Genomic DNA, 21863 nt, shown 5'->3' on the forward strand with positions numbered 1-21863 from the left:
AGCTAAATAGCTACTTTATATCCTTGGCTGCTGAAGGATTCCCTCTTCAACACTCATTGATAGTAACCAATTTGACCTAAATTGCTTTGATTATTATTACATAGAGAGCATTTAATTTTCAGATGTAGAAATTCTTAGTCATTCAGGAAAACTGAAAGATCAGAAGTAAGCCAGGCAATGTAAAAATTAAATGTAGTGCGCACAACCGCTTTTATAGCCCCCTATGACAATTAACATAAAAGTCACAAACACTGAAAGCTGCTTTCATTTGTTTGGTTTTATTAATTGCCTTTCCATCTTTTGTACATTCTTGTGTTATCTTACCTGTGGAGGATGCCTGTGGCAGTGTGAGGAGCACCTATCCCATCCTATCAGCCTACAATAATGAGTTTAAACATTGGTTTAAATGCTATGAAAATCAATTGCAAGATTACAAACTAGAACTTTTTTTCAGAAGGTACCTATTATAACAAGTATTGCAGAATACATTTTCTAACTGAGTCCCAATAAAGGGTTTAAATGGTACTTTCACTTCTTACCATCATTGGTCATTTTTCAGTAATAATATGAACTACGGACCATACTATAGAATTGTAATATGTTGGACGTTAGTTGCAGTACATTGAAGAAAATCTAGATTGTACCTCATTAAGTTGAAATAATTTACTTTTACTTCACTGTTATTACTAATTGGAATAAGTTGTTGTTTACTTTGTTGATAACAGAGATTCCTTCCCAGTCAGCAGCCTTGATACTTCAAGGTATGTTCCTTTCATTCACTGTGTACCCCTCAAAGATAACATTGATCTGCAATCTGCATCAATCTTGTCCTTTAAAGTAGACAATATATCCCCAGGACTTAAACTTGTTCGAGAGAATTATTGATGAGCTAAAGAAAATCATAAAAGGCAACTCATATTTGACTTCTAGTGCATTCTCCATTGCATTTTGATCTTTTGGAGAGGCTATTACAGCTTGGGACTTCAGAGTTCAAAGTTCAATTCCAACGCCGTCTGTTAAGAGTGTCTGTTCTCCCCTTGACCATGTGGGTTTCATCCACGTGCTCTGGTTCCCTCCCACACTCCAAAGATGTACCAGTTCATAGGTTAATTGGTCATTGTAACTTGTCCTGTGATCAGCCTAGGGTTTAATAGGTGGGTTGCTGGCTGGTGGAGCTTGTTGGGCTGGAAGAGCCAATTCTGTGATGTATCTCTAAAAAAAATTTTTGATATTCGGTTTATTTTTGTTACATGTAATGAGATGCTTTTGTTTGCATGTCATCCAGGTGGATCATTCCATACATAAGTACATTTAGGTAATACACAAAAGGAAAATAAAACAATGCAGAATATAATGTTATGGATATGGAGAAAGAGAAGTGCAGGTAGACAAATGAAGGTAATTCCATGTACCCCCAAAAATTGCAAACTTTTTTTTCTCTCCATTTAAACATCTGACCAAATTGTTTATTATATGATCATTGGTTTTGCCTCTGAAGTGCCTTCATTGTTTTCTCTATAGTAGAAGGGCAACCTAAATGTCTATTGTTAATCTTCTGGAATATAGTTTCAGTATTTCAGTGTTTGAAACCAGGATGTGCAGTGCTGAGTGACTTTGCAGCATGAAAAGAAAGCTGACTAAAACAGAACCACTGAGTGTTTTAATGCAGATTGCCTGAGGGTGGCTCCATGTAAACAGACAAGACAGAGCTCAAACCAATGAACACTAAATCCTTTTTTCCCTTCACAATTCTCTATAGTATTCACAGTTTAATTGTAATGAGAAAATTAGCCATGGTGTTTGGAATGATTATCTGTCTCCCATATAAAGCTTGCAAAATGGTATGGTTGAGGATGTTCTGATTTGTAAACAGTTTTGCGTGCTATGTTATGAAACAATTAACACTTGCCCAGTAATGCACCTCCTTTTTGCAGTTCAATTTCAGTGAGTAATCAATTGTAAAAGAAAATAGTGAACTTACTGCTTCAAAGTTTGCTGCATTTTTCCACATTCTTGCATCTGACCCACTATTACAGATAGGAAGCTTGGCATGTCCAGTGATCTCCAACCCACTCTCAAATGTCAGTCATTACACAGACCACATGCAGAAATAGGCAGTCACAGCTCCTGTATTTAGAGAGACCTGGCTGGCTATGGAGTCTATAGTGGCAGCTATTACTTTGGACTCCAGTTTGTAAGTTTCACCTAACCCTTCCCCGTCACATTCTTGCATTGTTATCAGCCTCCATCCCCACATGCCTAGATAACCTGACCAATCAACTCCCCACATGTACCACTGTTGCCTCACCTCAATCACCAGTTAACCACCCATTCTGCTGTCCTCCCAGTTCTACTCATCCCTAGCACCAACTTTTAACTTGACCTCTGAACTACCAAAGTACAGCCCAACACGTGATACAATTTCCCACCCTTCTCTGCCAGTGGATCACCTGACCCAACCTTTTAACTCATCCCTTGCAGTAACCTTATGACTGATACCCAGTGGTGAATTTCCGAATTCAATCCTTTCCTTTTGTCCCATCAGTAGCCACTATAGTTTGACCTCAACCCAACCTGAAATGGCAGTGCTGATAAAGGAATGGCTTTTCATTGTTTTCAGGCACATAATTGGGCTTTGCGCTATTGACTGTTAAATTGGTGAGCAGCAATCAGCAGTTTTGGGCTCCCCCTAAACATGCTCCATTATGTATCCAAACAGGTAATATTCAAACACTGTTTTAAAGCTTCACTAAAAATATCATTTATTTGTAGTTCAAATTAATCCAAGTCTTTAGTTGTAACTGTGGTGAAACAACTTATTTTCCTCCAATTATATTTTCATCTGATTGAATCTATTTAATTAGTAAACTTTCTTTTCCAATAACCATTTGATTTTTGCAATATTTTTTCACTTAAGTTGCATTTCAACAGAAATAAATCTTATAGCAAAATAAACATTTATGTAGTGAAGTGCAATATGTATAAATCATTTAAAACAATGTGAGTACTTTTCTCAATATACAGAGTTACACCTGCATGCACATGATGGAGAGAAGTGAAATTTTGGATTACTTCATGAGTGATTTATGTGACATAATCTGAAAATATAGACACTCTTCTAAGAATTATTTTTCAGATCATTATTGTCTTTTTTTTTCTCCAGACATAAAGTATCTGGAGTCTATGTAGCAAGAAAAATAACAAGAAATCATTTTCACGTAGAGCATGTTTGAGTTCTTTTTGAAATGAAAGGAGATGGTGTCTTACCAATACATGCTTTCTGCTAACATGTTGGTAGTGATGGCTGTTAGAAGCTCCAGTTTGCCTCTTAGTTCCAAAACGTTTATTTTACCATATATTGAAATTCCAATAGTGGGGGAGTTTAGGACCAGAGGGCATATTCTTAGGATGTTTTAGGGTGGATAATCTGTGGAATTCATTGCCATAGGAGATTCAGAATCAGAATCAAGTTTATTATCACCAGCATGTGACATGAAATTTGTTAACTTCGCAGCAGCAGTTCAATGCAATACAAAATATAGTAGAGAAAAATAATAATAAATAAGTAAATCAATTATGTATATTGAATAGATTTTTTAAAATGTGCAAAAACAGAAATACTGTATATTTTTTAAAAAATGAGGTAGTGTTCAAAGCTTCAATGTCCATTTAGCAATAAGATGGCAGAGGAGAAGAAGCTGTTCCTAAATCGCTGAGGAGGTGCTTTCAGCCTTCAGTACTTCCTACCTGATGGTAACAGTGAGAAAAGGGCATACTCTGGGTACTAGAGGTCCTTAATAATGGAAGCTGCCTTTCTGAGACACTCTTGAAACATCTCTTGAAGATGTCCTGGCTAATTTGTAGGCTAGTACCCGACATGGGAGCTGACTAAATTTACAACCCTCTGCAGCTTCTTTTGGTCCCTCCATACCAGACAGTGATGCAGCCTGTCAGAATGCTGTCCACAGTATAGCTATAGAAGTTTATGAGTGTATTTGTGGACATGCCAAGTCTCTTCAAACTCCTAATAAAGTATAGCCGCTGCCTTGCTACATCGATATAACTACCGGTACATCAATATGTTGGGACTAGGTTAGATTCTCAGAGATCTTGACTCCAAGGAAATTGAAGCTGGTCACTCTCTCCACTTCTGATCTCTCTATGAGGATTGTTATGTGCTCCTTCGTCTTACCCTTCCTGAAGTCCATAATCAGCTCTTTTGTCATATTGACGTTGAGTGCCAGGTTGTTGTTGCAACACCATTCCACTGGTTGGCATATCTCACTCCTGTACACCCTCTCACCACCACCTGAGATTCTACTGATAATGGTTGTATCGTCAGCAACTTTATTGATGGTATTTGAGCTATGCTTAGCCACACAGTCATGGGTGTATAGAGAGTAGAGCAGTGGGCTTAGCGCACACCCCTGAGGTACGCCAGTGTTGATCTTCAGTGAGGAGGATATGTTATCACCAATCCGCATAGACTGTGGTCTTCCGGTTAGGAAGTTGAGGATACAATTGCAGAGGGAAGTACAGAGGCTCAGTTTCTGTAACTTCTCAATCAGGATTGTAGGAATGATGGTATTAAATACTGAGCTATAATCGATGAACGGCATCCTGACATAGGTGTTATATTTAAATTAGAGTTTGCTAGATTCTTGATTATTAAGGGTGTCAAAGGTTACAGGCAGAATGCAGGAGAATAGGTTTAAGAGAGGTCATAAATCAGCAATGATAAAATGGTAGAGCAGACTTAATGGATCGAATGACCTAATTCTGTTCCTCTGTTTTATGGACTTATGAAATGATTGATGGTGTAATGTATACTTATCTCTTAAACATTGGCATCTTGTTGCACATGTGCAGAGGTGTGTTGCTTTCATGTTAGCTTTGTAATTGTTTCTTCTGAATTCCTGTGGGATATATGTAGAAATTTATTTGCTTCATTTGAGCATACAAACCTCATCATAATCAGCTTGTTCTTTTATCTCAGAAAGTAATAATGATTTATCATATTGCATATAATTGAAAATAATCATTTAAAGCCCTGTTCTCTCTCCACATTAGTGTACTGGATTGATGAGTCTAGTTTCAGTTTTAGTCTAGGCATGTCAGATGCAACTGTAGAGCACTGGGGATTTGAATTTTGATGTGTTCATTTGTTTCATAATTTTGTAACTGGCACCTGAAGGTAAAACTTGTCAGTGAACTCTAATATTACAGTAAATTACTTGTGTCATTTAAGTGTCAGATTTTGAAATGAAATGGCTACAAGGCTGGAGCAAGTTTTCATGTGCAGCAGGAGTGTAAACCTGGTTAAATTGGGTCATCATATCAGGTGATTCTTTCTTGCTATGAAGATGAATTTAAGAATGCCAAATAATTCGGACTTTACAATATTTCACATTATGCTGCATTTTTCAATAAGTAATTTGCTATGCATTTATTTGCTAAGGAAAAGCTAGCTCTTCCTGAACTTCTCCAAAAGAAAGTTACTTCCCTTTAATTTCAATGGAAAAGCCACTCCTTTGCTTCTATTTCTGTACAAATTATGTAAGAATATTCAATATAGCAAGAGAATTCGCCCCTCATTCATTTAACAAGGTTATGGCTAACCTTCTATAGAAATATCTTTCTCCTGCCCTGTGTACATATCCTTTGATACTGCTATTATCCTGAAATCCACGTCTCACTTCCGAATGCAATCTGTGACTCGGCCTCCTCGCCATACAGAGTAGAGAATTCCAAAGATTCTTCCATGCTTTGAAATTTGTTTTCATTTTTGTTTAAAGTGATCAGCCTCCTACTTTGAGACCGTGATGCCTGGTTCTAGTTTCCTTCGTCAGGAGAAAACTTTACCCCATAAGAATTCTGTGTTATTGAATGAGGTCATATTTCATTCTTCTGATATCTAGAGAAAAGAGGCCTAGATTACTTGATTTCTGTTTATATGATGGACCTGTCATCACATGGACCAGTCTAGATTCTCACTTTTAGTTCAAGTACCAAAACTGTATATGGCATTCTAAGTAAGGCTCACTAAGGGGTCTGTAAAGTGATGGTAAGACTTTCTTACTCTCATACTTCTGGTCATGAAGGTCAGCATGCTTTATCTTCCTACTCGCTGCATTTGCATGTTAGCTTTAAATGAATTCTGCACAATGGCACCCAGGCTGCTTTGGAATACCACCATCTTCTGGTCTCTCGTCGTTTAAAAGATATGATTATTTTTGTTTTACTCGTGAATGATTCAGGTTTTTCTAAATTGTAGCATTGTTGTGCTCAGCTTGTGTGTGTTTCTTTTTAAGTATTTTTTGCATCCTTATTCCTACTCATAATCCCAATGATTCTCATCAGCAGCAAACTGGAAAATGTGATATAAATTGTAAGTAGTTGAGGCTAGATGCCAACCCCTGTTGTTCCTTAAAGACGGCCAACTTCTTTTAGGTGTAAATAATCCAAACTAGTATATCACTGCCAATTTCATGTGTTTGAATTTTGTCCATCAGCCTGCTGGTGGGATTTTAAAAAAAATAAATCCAGCTACACCACATCAACTATTACCCACATCCAGACCCCAAAGAGCACCCATTGATTAAGTCAAGCATAATTTATTTTTCATAGATCCATGTTGGTTTTGCTGTATGATCCAAACATCTTGATATCACATTCTCATTATAAATTGCAGCATTTTCCCAACTGTCAATGTGAGACCACCAGGCTTGCAGTTCATGTTTTTTTGAACAATGTGGCATCACATTTGCTACCATCCAATCTACGGGAATCATTCAGAACCTACAGTATTTGGCAAGATAATAGCTTGAGCATCCACTATCTCTGTGGCAACCACTTTCAAAACTCTGGATAATGATCTAGGTCCTTTGGCTTTCAGGCTCATTAACTTCTCTAGTGGTATTTTTTCAATATTACTGTTTTCTTACAACACCAATTTGCACAGGATCTCTTTTTGTGCTATTTCTCGAAGGGTTTGTTTGTGCCTTCTTCCTTGAAGGCAAACACTTTGTCTTTGTTTAAATCCTCTGGCATTTCCTCCTTCCCCATTATAAATTCTCCCATCTGCCTATAAGATCCCATATTTGCTTTCCTGGCCTTTTCAAAGTAGCTATTAGAAACTCCTGTATTTGTTTTTTTTTGTTTTTCATTAGTTAACTCTCATATTCCTTTTTCTCTTTTATCAATTTCTTCATTATGTTTGAATTCTAAAACACTCCCAATTCTCAGTCTTGTTCAATTTTCAGGCAATTTTAATTTTTCTTAGATTTAATACTAAAAATTGTGTAAGAGAATAAAAAATGAGAGTATAACACTTCTGACATGCTCCCATTTTTATTTTCTGGTACTCTGATCTACCAATTGGTTACCATTAAAAGTTCATGCTCATCAATGACAATGCCACATAGGCAATCTGATTTATTCAGTCTGAGATGTTCAAACCATATAGTATTAATAAGGTAGACTTAAATATCTTCAGCATGTCTTGAACACAAGAGATTCTGCAGATGTTAGAAATCCAGAGCAACACACACAAAATGCTGGAGGAACTCAGTAGGTCAGGCAGCATCAATGGAAGTGAATAGACCATCAATGAGTAAATGAGTTCCTCCAACACTTTGTGTGTGTGTCATCACCATGTCATGGATTATTCTTCCCAGAAACAACATATAGCCGTAATATGTACCGTTTACTCCAAGGAAAATTAAAATTGCCCGAAAACTGAAGAAGACTGAGCATTGGGAGTGTTTTAGAATTTTCAATTAGGTTTAACAGAAGAATGAGCCCAGGATAGTATTTTACATGAGGGCAAAATAAGAAAGAGCATGAAAGTCAGCTGAACTAGCAAATGATGTGAAGGGACTGGTTAATTGAGATAGTGTAACAAACCTTAAAGGAGATCTTTCAGAACACATAGAATGCATTTCAATGGGAAAGAAAGCAATAAAAAAAACTTGAATGCAATTATATAAAGATAGGTGGCAGAAAATTGGACGCAATGTAAAAAAAAACTGCAAATGATAACTATAAAAGTTTACAAAGAAGCACAAAGTTATACCATAAAATAGTAAGAGTTTGTATGAACAGTTAACCATTAACAGAGTGTTGGTTCCATTGAAATTGAATCTGATGAATAAATATTCCGGGTAATATCCTGGTGAGTCTCTCTTGCATCCTTGCTAATGTTACCACATTCTGCCTGTAATGCTGCAACCAGAACTGTACAGCACTCCAAGTGAAGCCTGACCAGTGTTAACAGAATGTTGGTTGCTTAGAAATTGAATCTGAGGAATAAATAATAGAATACAAGAAAATGCATCAGCCTTTGTTGAGAAACTTGTAAACTCTTTTACCTGGATAACTCTGCCAATGATTTGCAGTGGAAACCATGAGAAAGGAATTCTTAACTACCGGTATGTAGACTCAAAAGTCAAGAACGTGTTAAATATATATTACGGTTATTTATGTTTCAATGAGCATTTAACTAATTTTACACAGGAATATTTAAATATGGTGTCTTTGTTTTATTATAATGTAGGCTAAGCATAATTACTAAACTGCCATAGGTTAAATGTTTCTCTATATAAGACAGGTGTGCATAGATGTCAGAATTGTACTTAATCCTTCATTGCGTTGCAGCATTTTTATTTGGTAAACCACCTTGCTGCCAAGCATGCATATGACAACAAAGGTTTACCTCTTGTTATTTCGACTACATGAAATATACTCTGATGATGCCTGACACAGTGTTTTCCATATTGTGGCCTTTCTTTGGCGGATACCTGAAAATAGGATTTCTATAGATTGGACTTCCCTTTGCAATTCTAAACAAGGGATTTACATGGAGTAGCAATCCCTTTACACCGGTGTCTGCAGCTGTCAGCTGTCTGTTAGCAGCTGTGATGCATCAAGCTTGCTGAGCAGACAATCATTATAATGAGTTCTCACAGCCAGCCTAACAGGAAGCCATATTTAATAATTTTATAAACATAATACAGACTACTTAATAAAGATTGAAATACTCTCATAATTAATTGCCATGAAGTGGTTAAATAAAATCCTACATTTTGTATGATTCTTTGAAGGAAATTATCATCCATATCTATAAAAACTAGTTTATAAGGGGCAGATGTATATAAATAGTTATTATGGCTTATGCCTCACATAATTAAGCACAAGATTTACTGGATATTCTATGGTAGAGCTACTTTTGTAAGTACATTAATTCATTTAAGTTCAATTGGTTTCTCTTGATTTTGTTGGTGAACGCTGAAGATACATGCCTGTGAAGGTGAGCTGGATGACTAACAAAGACTTTAGGATTTTAGCGTCAAGCTATGCCTATGTGAAAATCGTTGCTGCAAATTTTGTGGTGTAGTGTACACCAATACTTTGGCTTTCATTTTGACCACGAAATCACAGTCTTTGTTTTCAGTAATCTGAAGTGAAGACTTTGTCTAAACTAGTTCTTACTGTGATTATTACCAGTCATGCACATCTTCTCATTCATTATCAGTTAATTAAACAATCTTTGCAATATTCACATAGATGCATTGTACAGTGAAATAAAAAGAAAGCAGACTTCCAGGGCCATCAAGTCTGAATATCAGTTGTATGCTATGGTTGGAAATCTCATTAAAAAATTACACTATCTCCTGATGAAAAGCATTTAAAAATAAAATGAAGCATAATGGCATTTCACATTGGATTACATTAATGGTGTTTGTAGAACATCCAGTTCCTTTCAACAGCAGGGCTTTACATCCATACTTTATATTCAGTAAGAATTTAGAAGATAATCTTTTTTCCTTAAAAAAAGGAAATGCGCTAATTTAATTTTATTGTTTTCCTTGCCCCACATGTTGAAGCTGAGATTAATACTTTGAAAATAAAGGATCAGAAATATTAATCCTGATCCATTCTTTATGCATTTTTGCTTGTTTTCAGTTTTGTCATGTGTTGGAATATGCAACAAGACAGATCTCTTTCCTGTGCAGTCCCTATTGTGTTATGGAAGGCCAAACCAGGAGTGCAGCAGAACATATCACATTTGTGGCTTAGAATGTTCACAGACAATACAGACCTTACACTAATTCCTTATTTCTTTGATAATTTATAGTCAACGATCTATGAAAATTTGTGTCTGTAGTTTTTAGCTTGATCGTCATATACCTCTGTTCCTTGCAGTTATTTCCCACGTGCTACAGTGTATGCTGCAGGCCCTTGATTTATTTCTGATTATGTCCTTGTACCACTGTTCTTGTGTAGTTGTCAAGTAAAATCTTGGAATGCATGAACCATGTTTACATATCTTTCGGTCATTCCGGCAAAGCTCTGCTGAAATAAACATCACTTTGAAACATCTGACGTTACTCATCTCAAGAGTAGCAATGTGTGCAGTCCTGTCTGGCTGCACTAAAAGTTCTGTTTTTCAAAGAGAGTGAAGATTTATGTTGTCATATTTCAGAATGTGTGGCAATAGCTAGTCCAAATCTCACAGCCACACAACAGTATAACCAGAGCTGAATCATGGACTGTGCTGCAGCCTTGGTCCCCAGAATTACACCACACTCAACCCATGGTCACTTTGTCAAATAACCAGTAGCTTTGGGAAAGTGAGAATTAATATCACTGGGCGGCATGCACAAAATGAGGAAGAAATCGGTAGGTCAGGAAGCATCCATGGAATGGGATAAATAGTCGAAGTTTTGACTTCAACTATTTATTCCTTTTCTATTGATGCTGCCTGACCTGCTGAGTTTCTCCAGCATTTTCTGTGTGTTGTCCTGGATTTCCAGCATCTATAGAATTATGTGTTTATTAATGTTACTGTCAGTTCTAACATTAAAATGCAGAATACTTCTTGGGTACTAAACATGTTTTGAAATTCACTGTTGTTAATCTGACAAGTGTAACTGAAGTAGATTATTACTTCAGTTTACTTTAGGTGATTGTCAATCATGTAGCTTCTGCACAAAAGTCAGCTAGAATTTGTACATCTCTGTGCCCTAGTCAGCATTTTAAGGTAGTAACAGTCACCTCTTTGGTTTTGGTTTTCAAGTATTAAGGGTCAAACTATTTATTTGGATTCAGTTACAGTACCTATGATTGTGTTTGGGCCTGAGTTGAGGGACAGGCTGGTTCGGCTTCGCTGCTCTGCTCTGTGCTGAACTAAGAATCTGGGCAGACCATCTGTGGACTTCAGTTCAGAATACTATTTGCTCGTTTATTGTTTGCATGATGTGTTTTTTTCTCTCTGTACCTTCTCTGGTAGAAGGTTTTCTTATGGTGTCTTTTGGGTTTCTTTGTTTCGTGGCTGTCTTAGGAGACAGATCTCAAGGTTGTACAATGTATAATATACACATACTTTGATAATAAATGTACTTTGAACTATTCCTCAATTTGGGAAAACCATCTGAAAAGTTTACTGCACACACATTCCTCCTTTTTCAATTATTTGCACCAAAAGGCCCCAGCATTCATAACTCTTTGATCATCTGGCAAATGAGAACAACATGTGCATTTGTCTTGAAGGGAAAGGACAAGAACGTCACCTTGACCTTCACATTGTTCTTGTTTGGATATTCGGTTTAGCCACAAACTTTATTTACAGGATACAGAAAATGAAATAATGGCCTGTTTTTTTCAAAATCAGGGCATTTTATGGCATGACTTCTTAGTTGGGCATTTTCTCTTATTGTTTAGTTCAGAATAGTTTTGCATGTAAACTGCAGGCAATTGGTTTGATCCACCTATACAAGCTAGTTTGTCCATAAAGTACCTTTATGCTGAGCAGTGCCTTGTAAATTTTAACCTGCAGGTTTCTTTTGTATTCAGATAGTCACAAAGTAAACGAAGGATAGTTGTGCATCCTGGTGGCAGGATGATGATTTTACATTCAGTAAAATTCAGGGCTGCATGTTAATACAGTGAAGAGTGGATCTCAATGAACTGCAAGGTTAAATGTAGAGCTTTGCAAAGTATCCAGCAACTTATAAAACATTTGCAGTTCTCTTCCTCATGGAGAATGATTTGCACATAATATCAAGTGCTTGCACAAAAATTTGGCACAATATTTGTTACATTGTATTTCAATTAGTTTCATATTCATAAAAATTTAATATACAAATATATTAGTGCAAGTGGAGCAGTAAAATATTATTTTCAACAAGTACTAAAGTTAGATATTTTGGGATGAAGGGTGTGAGGGTTAGTAATAGTCTTACACACTTCCTTTACATGAGCTTTAATGTTGTGATAAACTTCTGCTGTGGCTATGGTACTTGCTACAAAGATTTTTAACTGTTTGAGGCATTGCTGACCTGTGAAAATTATGTTGAGTTCACATAGGACTTAATATTTCAGTTTAACTGATAACCTCAGGGGAGAAAAACAAGAAAATATAGATTTTTTACACATGAAACACCAATTTTAACAATACCAACTGTGTATTTTACTTTACAACAGTTTTCCAAACTTGAATGTTGTCTTTCAATCCCAGACCAACACTTTTGTATGTGGATATGTAATAGGATATACTACTCAAAGAAGTGAATAATGTGGTGGGAAGGGGTTGTTGATACAGAGGAAACAAACAGTAAGAGTAAGAGATGACTTTGAATACATGGATATTATTATTTCATTACCAACCAGATTTTACATAACAGATTTTACTAAAAATAAATGAGCAAACACTGCTGAAGTGAACAAAAATTTAAAATTGAAATATTTAGTGTAATGTATGGAATACTTTTTTTTTTGCATTGTTTCCAATTTTCCAAAGCAAACTTTTCAGAATCGCAATCGGGTTTATTATCACTGGCATGTGACATGAAATTTGTTAACTTGGCAGCAGCAGTTCAATGCAATACATAATCTAGCAGAGAAAAAAAACAAATAATAATAATAATAAATAAAATTAAAAAATAATAAATAGATTTTAAAAACATGTAAAAACAGAAAAAGTGAGGTAGTATCCAAAGATTCAATGTCCATTTAGGAATCAGTTGGCAGAGGGGAAGAAGCTGTTCCTGAATCACTGAGTGTGTGCCTTCAGGCTTCTGTACCTCCTACCTGATGGTAACAGTGAGAAAAGGGCATACCCTGGGTGCTGAAGGTCCTTAATAATGGATGCTGCCTTTCTGAGACACCACTCCCTAAAGATGTCCTGGGTACTTTGTAGGCTAGTGCCCAAAATGGAGCTGACTAGATTTACAAGCTTCTGCAGCTTCTTTTGGTCCTGTGTAGTAGCCCTTCCATGCCAGACAGTGATGCAGTCTGTCAGAATGCTCTCCATGGTAGATCAACTGTTCATTATAAATGATTTTCATAGAACCATGGATTAATTAAAACATATCATTGTTTGGCTATCTGATCATCTCTTCACCAGACCAACTCACTATTTCTGTAAACTTGTGTAAGTCTGCAGATGCTGGAAATCCAAAGCAAGACACACAAAATACTGGAGGAACTCAGCAGGTCAGGCAGCATCTATGAAAATGAATACACAGTTGACATATTGGGCCTAGACCCTTCTTCAGGACTACCCCCTGCCCATTATCTGCTGTTCTGCAAACTTCTTTCACTTTTGAAGACCACAGTGCATCCTTCATATCCACAGACAAGGTGTTCCACATTCTAATTATACTGCCTTAAATTGTTTTTCCTCTTTGTTCTTAATTTTCTTTCCCTTTATTTTTATACAATCACATCTACTTGATTCCACCAAAAAAAAGTCTCCCACAATTCACTCTGCACAGACCACTCATAATTTTATCTACTTTTTAAATATCATTCCACAGTCTCCTTATCCTCAAACATTCAAAGGCTATTTAATCTATTCTGGTAATTGTATGTCCTCATCCCAGAAAACATTTGATTTCTGAAATCTCTCAGGTGTCACTTTATTCCTATAATCAGGTGACCAAAACTGAAACAATACTACACTTACAGCATAATCTTCTTATGAAGATTCAACATGAGCTCCCTGATTATATACTCTGTCTTCCATTAATAAAGCTCAAATCAGGCTGTTGGCCAGAATGAACTAAAATCTACAAATCACTGAAGAGGAATGAAGCAACGCTGGTGGAAGTAGACAAACCAATTGTCTTTGTTCGTTCTGTGGTGTTGAAGAAATAAAAGCTGCTGTATCATGAAGCTGTTTTGTAAACTCCATTTTGTGAGCTAGCTTGTGAACTTGTTATGCTCAGGAATACCAGTATCAAAATGCTTTAAGAGGGCACAATGATGCTTCTGATAATCTGCTGAACTAAATATAATTTCCAACCAAGAAGTTATTTGTGAGGTGTTCTTTAGTAAGATAGAACATGCAGATTTATGAATAGTGTAGCCTTTGTCTGACCTGAGTAACCTGAGCCTAGTAGCTGGCTTGTCTGCTCTTATTTACAATAAAAGACATTAATTACCAATTGTTACTTTTTTGAGCCTCCAAACCCTGTGGTCCTCTTGGAGGTCAGCCTAAAAAGTTGACAATTTATTCGTTTTCATAACTGCTGAGTTCCTCCAGCATTTTGTGTGTGTTGCTCTGGATTCCTAACATTTGTAGAACCTTCTGTTTATACACAATTAAACATTTTCTCTACCTACCCTGCCATTTAATGATTTGTTCACACATGCCTTTACTGTGTCATTTGTCAAACAATTGCACTGTTCATGTACAAAGCACATTAAAATGCTGGAGTAGGGTAATATCTTAATGTCTGAAAATGTGAGGGAGCAATTCACATGGAACCTTTCAATAGAATTGATGCAAATTGATGGGAGAGTTTATTCATTGAACTAATTAAAACAAGAAGAAAAGAGCAGAATAATGATTATAGTTGAAAGATCATTGATTTTCTTTTTATCTTTGCGAGATCCTTCTTTCCTGTGCTCTTAAGTTAGCAAACGTAAGAATTTTTAAATTGTAGTTTTCAAGTAAAATATTTCAAGTATCCTTACCTTGCATCCTCATTGAGCTGACAGAATTATAAGATAATTTTTCTTAATGTTTTGATCCGCGTTAATTTAGCAGTTTAAAATGAAACTTCACAACATTACTTTCAACTCTTAGATTAATAAACATATTGCATTTGATAAGTATTTATACATAAGTACTATTCTGTAGATTGGTACTAGATACTGGTACAAATTTAAACAGGATAGCTGGAAAACAATGTATTTTTAATATTCAAAACTAATAGAGAAATTGTTGAAACTTACTAAATTTACATGACTGATGTAGCAGCTTGGAAACAGTAAATGTTTTTCACCCTCTGCATGCCACCTTAGCTAAACAGAGGAGCACTTTTAGTTTAGTTATAGACCAAGACAACTGCACTGCTCCAAAGAGCACTGTCTGAGGTCGTGCTTACCCTTGGCCATTAAGCTTTATACTGAGACAATCTATAGCCGGGGAAGTGATGCCTCTCTCCTGTTAGACTCTCTGTGGTAATTTATTTTTTTATTTTTTCTACTTCTAATATTTATATCTGTGCACTTGTAATGCTACTGTGACACTGTAACTTGCTTTGGAGTCAACAAAGTATCTTACCTATCTAAAAATGCACATCAAAAATACGAAGTTCTGTATTTCAGAAAGTAACTACTATTTGGCCTCTACATTGGTGAGTCCCATTGTAAATTGAGGGACCTCCACTCCATCCGCCAATAGCAGAACTTCCCAGTGGCCAAACATTTTAATTCCAGTTCCCTTTCTGACATGTCAGTCCATGGCCTCCTCTTATGCCATGATGAGGCCTCCCTCAGGGTGGAGGAGCAACCGCTTGTATTCCATCTGGGTACCCTCAATCTGATGGTATAAATATGAGCTTCTCCTTCCAGTAAAAAAAAATTCCCTCCCCCTCCCCTCTTCTTCTATCCCCACTCTGGTCTCTTACCTCTTCTCACCTGCCTATCACCTCTGTTTGGATCCCCTCCTCCTTCCCTTTCTTCTATGGTCCATTCTTTCCTATCAGATTTCTTTCTCTGCAGCCCTGTACCTTTCCTACCCTCTTGACTTCACCTATCCTCCTTCCCCTCCCCCCCCCAACCTTTTTTTATTCTGGTGTCATCCCCCTTCCTTTCCAGTCCTAAAGAAGGTCTCAGCCCGAAACATAGATGCTATCTGACCTGCTGATATGCTCTAGCATTTTGTAAGTGTTGCTTTGGTCTTCAAGATCTGAAGAATTTTCTGAAATTGTTTGGTGTCAAAGGCTTCCCTTGAAGCACCAGGGCCATTGCCAGCCAAATGCCTGATCTTAGTACATATTAGAATTGGTGTATCAATGTGTATTACTTTGCACTTTCCAGTTGTCAGCAAAGACATGCTGTTAGTAGTAAAACCAAAAATGTGCTTCATAGTGAGAAAGAAAGTGGGCACAAAAATGGCAAAAATCACACTCAGTCTGGAGAAGTGTGAGATAATATATTTGGGTATGGTGACAGGTCAAAGAAGTACATGATAGGTACATAACTGGATTGAAGAACTGAAGTTGAATTGAAGAATTCCCTGAAGGAACAGTACAGATACAAAAGTAGAAGAGAGGGAAGAGATTTATGGAAGTGTTGCTAGAGCAGGTGACTTACAGATACGAGTAGAGAGAATCTATTATGGGCTTGTTTCCACTGGGATCTAAGGGGACTGTGTAGAGGTTTAATTGAAATACATCAGATTCTGAGAAGTATTGGAAAAGTACACAGAAAGAAACATTTCCCTCAACAGAGGGATCTATAACAAAGGATCATAGATTTTGGATATGGTAGAAGAATGTGAGGGAAGTTGAATAACAAAAACTTAGTGATTGAAAAACATTAGTGAGGTGCGGAACTCGCTATCTTATTTGCTGAGAATTTGAATTGTTTGCTGTTTCTACGACAGCTGAATTGTATGTGGATGAGAAATTGAAGAAGCACAACCTGAAGGGCAGTGGACCAGGAACTGAGAAGTTTTTAGGTGTGATAGGCTGAGTGGGCTCCTTCTAGATTCTTTAGCAGCTCCTTTGAATCCCACATAGAAGAAGTATTTTGTATGGATCACCCATCTTATACAATATGTGCTGATACTACTTGTTAAACAAGCTTCTTCCAATGCCCTTTTTGTCTTTCCTCTCAATACTGATGGAAGACTGGGTAGGGGTATATGGTGAAGAAGATGCAGGAGGCATAGATCTTGGAGAAAATAACATCAAGTGCAGCAGCTGAAATTCTTGGGAAGCCATAATGTCCACACATCTCATTATGCTTTTTGCCACATATGAGCTAAGGTGCACAATTAATTTTCTGACACATCAATTTTTTAATGCAGAAAATACAGTACTGATTCACAAGTGCAAACATTTACATCCTATTCGTCTAATATTATGATTTGACATAGCATTAAGTAATATTGGACTTAAGCAATGATGCTCATTCTTTGGATTTGAGGGTGTATAGAATGAAGTATTCATAACAAGTACAGTGATAGAGTTTATAAAGATCATTTTCTTCTTTTACTTCTGCAGAGGGTAATGAAACAGGAGTGATGGACAGCCTGCTGGAAGCCTTGCAGTCAGGTGAAGCTTTCAGGGATCGCAGGAAACGTACACCAAGGAATCTTGGTAAGTGACAAACGCTGAGTGATGTACAATGAGGGAAGGAAAGTCTGACGCAAAATGCATTCTTATTGCTACCGACATAATAAATCTTTAAGATTATATAAAAATATTACTTACCAAAGGGATTATACCCTTTTCAAATATTAATTATGCACCTAAATGTATCTCAGAATGGCACAAAAAATTAATGTCTATTTTCTTCATGCAATCAAAAATCAGATTAGCTACTTTGATTCTGATACAAGCTTTATCAAAGTTACTGGCAGGTCAGTTGATTGAAAAAGTACAAAGCATGATACTCTTTGATATTTAATTCAAGGTAAAAAGGAAGATTTAAAACTTTACAGAATTCACCCTGATAGCACTTTGAGCCTATAATGTTATTACTTTTACGTGGAGACTTTTAAATGTGAGAGCAGAATATATGGATAAAATGTGTACAAACATTTTAATAGTTATTAGTGTCTAATCTGACTGGAATGCTGGAAATGGATAGCACAGTTAATAGAACTGCTGCTTCATAGCTTTGTGGAGTTTACAGGTTCTTCCTGTAATATCCTGGGTTTTCCCCAGCTGCTGGAGTTTGCTCGCACGTACCACATTGGTAGGTTAATCAACCACTTTAAATTACCACCAATCTATAGGTAAGTAGTAGAATCTAGGGAACAATGATGAGAAATTGGAGACTATAAAATAGATTTAATGTAAATGGGTATTTGATGGTCAACATGGAAACACTGGCCTAAAGGGCCTGTTTCTGTGTGGTCTGGCCCTGTGAGTATCCAGTGCAATTAGGTCAATACTGCAAATGAAAACGTGGCAGTCCAGTGCATGCATTGAAGCTTACAGCAGTTTCAGTAATGAGAAGTGCAAACTTAAAATTATAAATATTTTTAATTAATGATCGAGCAAAATACTTGAATTGTGCCATTGAGAAAATTAAGAAAGCAATGTTGGGGAGTGGGGGTGGATGTACACAATGCTTACCTCATGTATTAAGATGTGCTTATCCATTGTTATTTTATTAAGAAAAGTTGAGTCATTAGCATATGGTTGGTTCTCTGAGTCCACAGTTGCTTAACAGATCATCATGACTAAAAGTGTTAATTTATTATCTAGCAGTTTTTACACTGTAGAGGCTTCCTTCAATGTAAATGCAGCTGTCACTTAATTAGAGTCATTTTTTGATAGCTTGCTTCCTGGTTGTTGCAGGTGAACAAGGTCCAGCTAGTCCAACATCCCGATGGCCTGTTGAAAATGGTAAAGGAAAATAAAATTAAAGTGCTTCTACTTTCCTTCCATCTATCTCACTTTCCAGTTCAGCTTAAAGCTCCTTAAAATGCTCTAGATGGATAATTGGCTGCAACCTTTATTTTGTGCCTGAGGCAAAAGTCTTATTGGGGACAATATGATGATGGCAAGTTTTCCCTTAATGCTAGTTCTGAAGAAATCTCTTTCTCAGATCTCCTAGCTCTGCTGTATTAATTTCACACCCAGCAGCTGCTCTTAACAGTGCTTCGGCATTAAACTCAAAATGTCAAGTATTGCACTTAGTCCAAACTTTTCCAATGGATTTTGGCCTTTTCCTGTACCTTGTACTTGAGAAATTTATCCACAATGTTATATCGTATCAGTGTTTTTGCCACAGGAAATAACAGCTTTAAAGATGTGTGTGTTATTATTATTTTAATAGGTTTGTCTCTTAGAATGTTGCAATGGAATATTAACTTCTTTCAATTCCATTTTTTGAACCATTTTCTTAGGTATCATGACCCATATAGCATTAAGTTGCAGCATAGTTCTCCAAGACCTCAGGCGTATTTTCATAGGCCAATTAAATATATTTCTGCTTCTTGATTAAGTTTCTATATCTATTTGCAGCATCATTAACAGTTGCAGATACTTTGTAGGTATTTTTGGCGTAATAAAACAAGCTTTACCTTTTTCAGAAGTTTCACATTTTAATACCTAATTTGAATTGATTGCACTGGCTGTCTGGAAATCAGCTGCAATTCATTGACTTAATATGTATGGCATATAAGTACAGTTTACGGCTCTTGTGAAAAGAAAAATTGGCCATTGCAAAATCAATACTGATATCAGTAAAGGAAGTCTGGTGAAACAGAGCTCCAGTATAATGAAATTATCTTGAAATATATCAATATATCAAGATTATGTGAAGTACCAAGACCAAATGGCAGAATTTCAGCTACATCTCAATGCACTGAGGTAGTTGCAGTAACCATGGAGATAAGAACAGTAATGAGTTGTTCATGTTATGTTTTTGTTATTTTTCTGTTTGACTTGGACAAAGCAAAGCCACTTGTAGTGCAGTCAACCTTGCAAAGAGCTTTTCACAAGGATTTGGGAACTAGTGTGTGAATTAGCATAGCTAATCTGCAAATTGGTGAAACAACACTTGACATTATCATATTTTGGCTACTCTCTTCAATGGCAAGCCCCAAGTATGTCCTATCCCTACTGGCAAGAATGACCAACCGAAGATAGTGACACATTGTATCCCAAGGCATCCTCAGTAACAACTTTAGACCACAGGGTGCTCATTAGGTAGGGCTGAATGTTGTCAAGGAACTGTCTTCCTGATTACTGCTCAATGTTTCCAACACACCAACAAAGGGTAGATAACCCAAGAAATTCTAGATCTGATGGAACAAAGAAGGTTAGTGAAAAATAATGAAGTACAATACAGAGAGCTAGACAGACAGACCAGACAGTTGTGCAATATTGCAAAAGAAGAATGGCTGAATCAAAAATGCAATGAAGTAGAAGGCCATATTAACACCAGCAAAGGAATGCACAAGAAAATTAAGGAAATTACTGGAATTAAGAAAACCTCCTCTACAGGATGCAGAAGATCAGCAGACGGATCCAGACTAACAGACCCTGATAAAGTAAGTGAGAGGTGGATTCAGTATATAGAGCAGCTTTTTGAAGATAATAGAGGAGAACCCCTAGAAATTAAGCACCCTAATTCTGGCCCACCTATTACCAAAGAGGAAATAACTAAAGCAATGAAAAGCATGAAACATGGTAAAGCCACTGGACCTGATGAAATTTCAGTGGGAATGATACAAGCCTTAGAAGATACGGGCATAGGTATTCTATTTGAACTGTTTAATGGCATATTTGAGTCTGGTGTATTGCCTGATGATCTCTTGAAATCAGTATTTATAACTCTGACAAAAATTCCTGGAACTATTGACTACGAAAATTATAGAACAATCAGTCTTATGAGTCACATAATAAAGATTTTGTTGAGAATTGTTCTGAGTCGAATTAAAAACAAGTTAAGGCCATAAACTTCTAAACTGCAATTTGGGTTTATTGAGGATAAAGGAACTAGGAATGCAATGTTCAGACTACAAATGCTTTCAGAAAGGGCAATTGAATATCAAAATGATGTCTTTTTATGTTTTATTGATTTCACTAAAGCATTCGACAAAGTGCAACATGAGAAATTATTTCAAATTCTCGCTAAACTAAACATTGACTGAAGGGACCAACAACTGCTTCAAAATTTATATTGGAATCAAATGGCGGCGGTAAAAATTGATGATAATATAAGCAGTTGCATTAAAATTCAAAGAGGAGTGAGACAGGGATGCGATGCCTCATCAGAATTATTTATTATCAATATTGAAATGATTCTCAGAGAAATAGAAGACCTAGATGGGATAAAAATTGGAGGTGTTAACATCAACAATATAAGATATGCAGACGATACCACCCTAATAGCAAGTGCTGCAGAAGACCTACAAGTCCTCCCAAACAAAGTAGTACAAACAAGTGCAGATTTTGGTCTAACCATCAGCTGTAAAAAAAAACACAGATGTATGGTAATATCAAAACAGCAGGATACTCCCAAATGCCAATTGTACATCGGTAACCAAGAGATTGAACAAAAGACCAGTTTTAATTACCTTGGTAGCTTTATGTCACAAAATGCTAGAAGTAAAGTAGAAATAAAAAGAATTGCCATCATCAAAACCAGCTTCCAAAAAATGAAACCCATTTTTACCAACAGACACATTTCTATGACAACAAGGCTTAGGCTACTAAAATGTTACATTTGGTCAATCTTGCTGTATGCTTCTGAAACATGGAACCAGAACTCCAAAAAACTTAGAAGCAACAGAAATGTGGTTTCTTAGAAGAATGCTGAAAATATCATAGATATAGGGTAACTAATGAGACGGTACTCCAACGTGCCCATACCAAAAGATCTTTAAT

The 21863-nt window shown here is 36.5% G+C and overlaps 1 protein-coding gene across 4 annotated transcripts in view; it reads left to right on the forward strand.

The window, feature by feature from the left end:
- diaph2 (diaphanous-related formin 2) overlaps window positions 1-21863 on the forward strand; it is a 601287-nt gene that overhangs the window by 485561 nt on the left and 93863 nt on the right. For 3 of the 4 annotated variants that reach the window (XM_073058409.1, XM_073058410.1, XM_073058411.1), the window contains 2 exons: window positions 17520-17615; window positions 18825-18872. In XM_073058409.1, coding sequence (XP_072914510.1) covers window positions 17520-17615; window positions 18825-18872 — 144 coding nt within the window. The remainder of the gene's footprint in view (window positions 1-17519; window positions 17616-18824; window positions 18873-21863) is intronic. The other variant, XM_073058412.1, reaches the window with a different exon arrangement.

Source organism: Hemitrygon akajei, chromosome 10 (genome assembly GCF_048418815.1).
Source record: "Hemitrygon akajei chromosome 10, sHemAka1.3, whole genome shotgun sequence".
Classification (NCBI taxonomy): Eukaryota; Metazoa; Chordata; class Chondrichthyes; order Myliobatiformes; family Dasyatidae; genus Hemitrygon; species Hemitrygon akajei.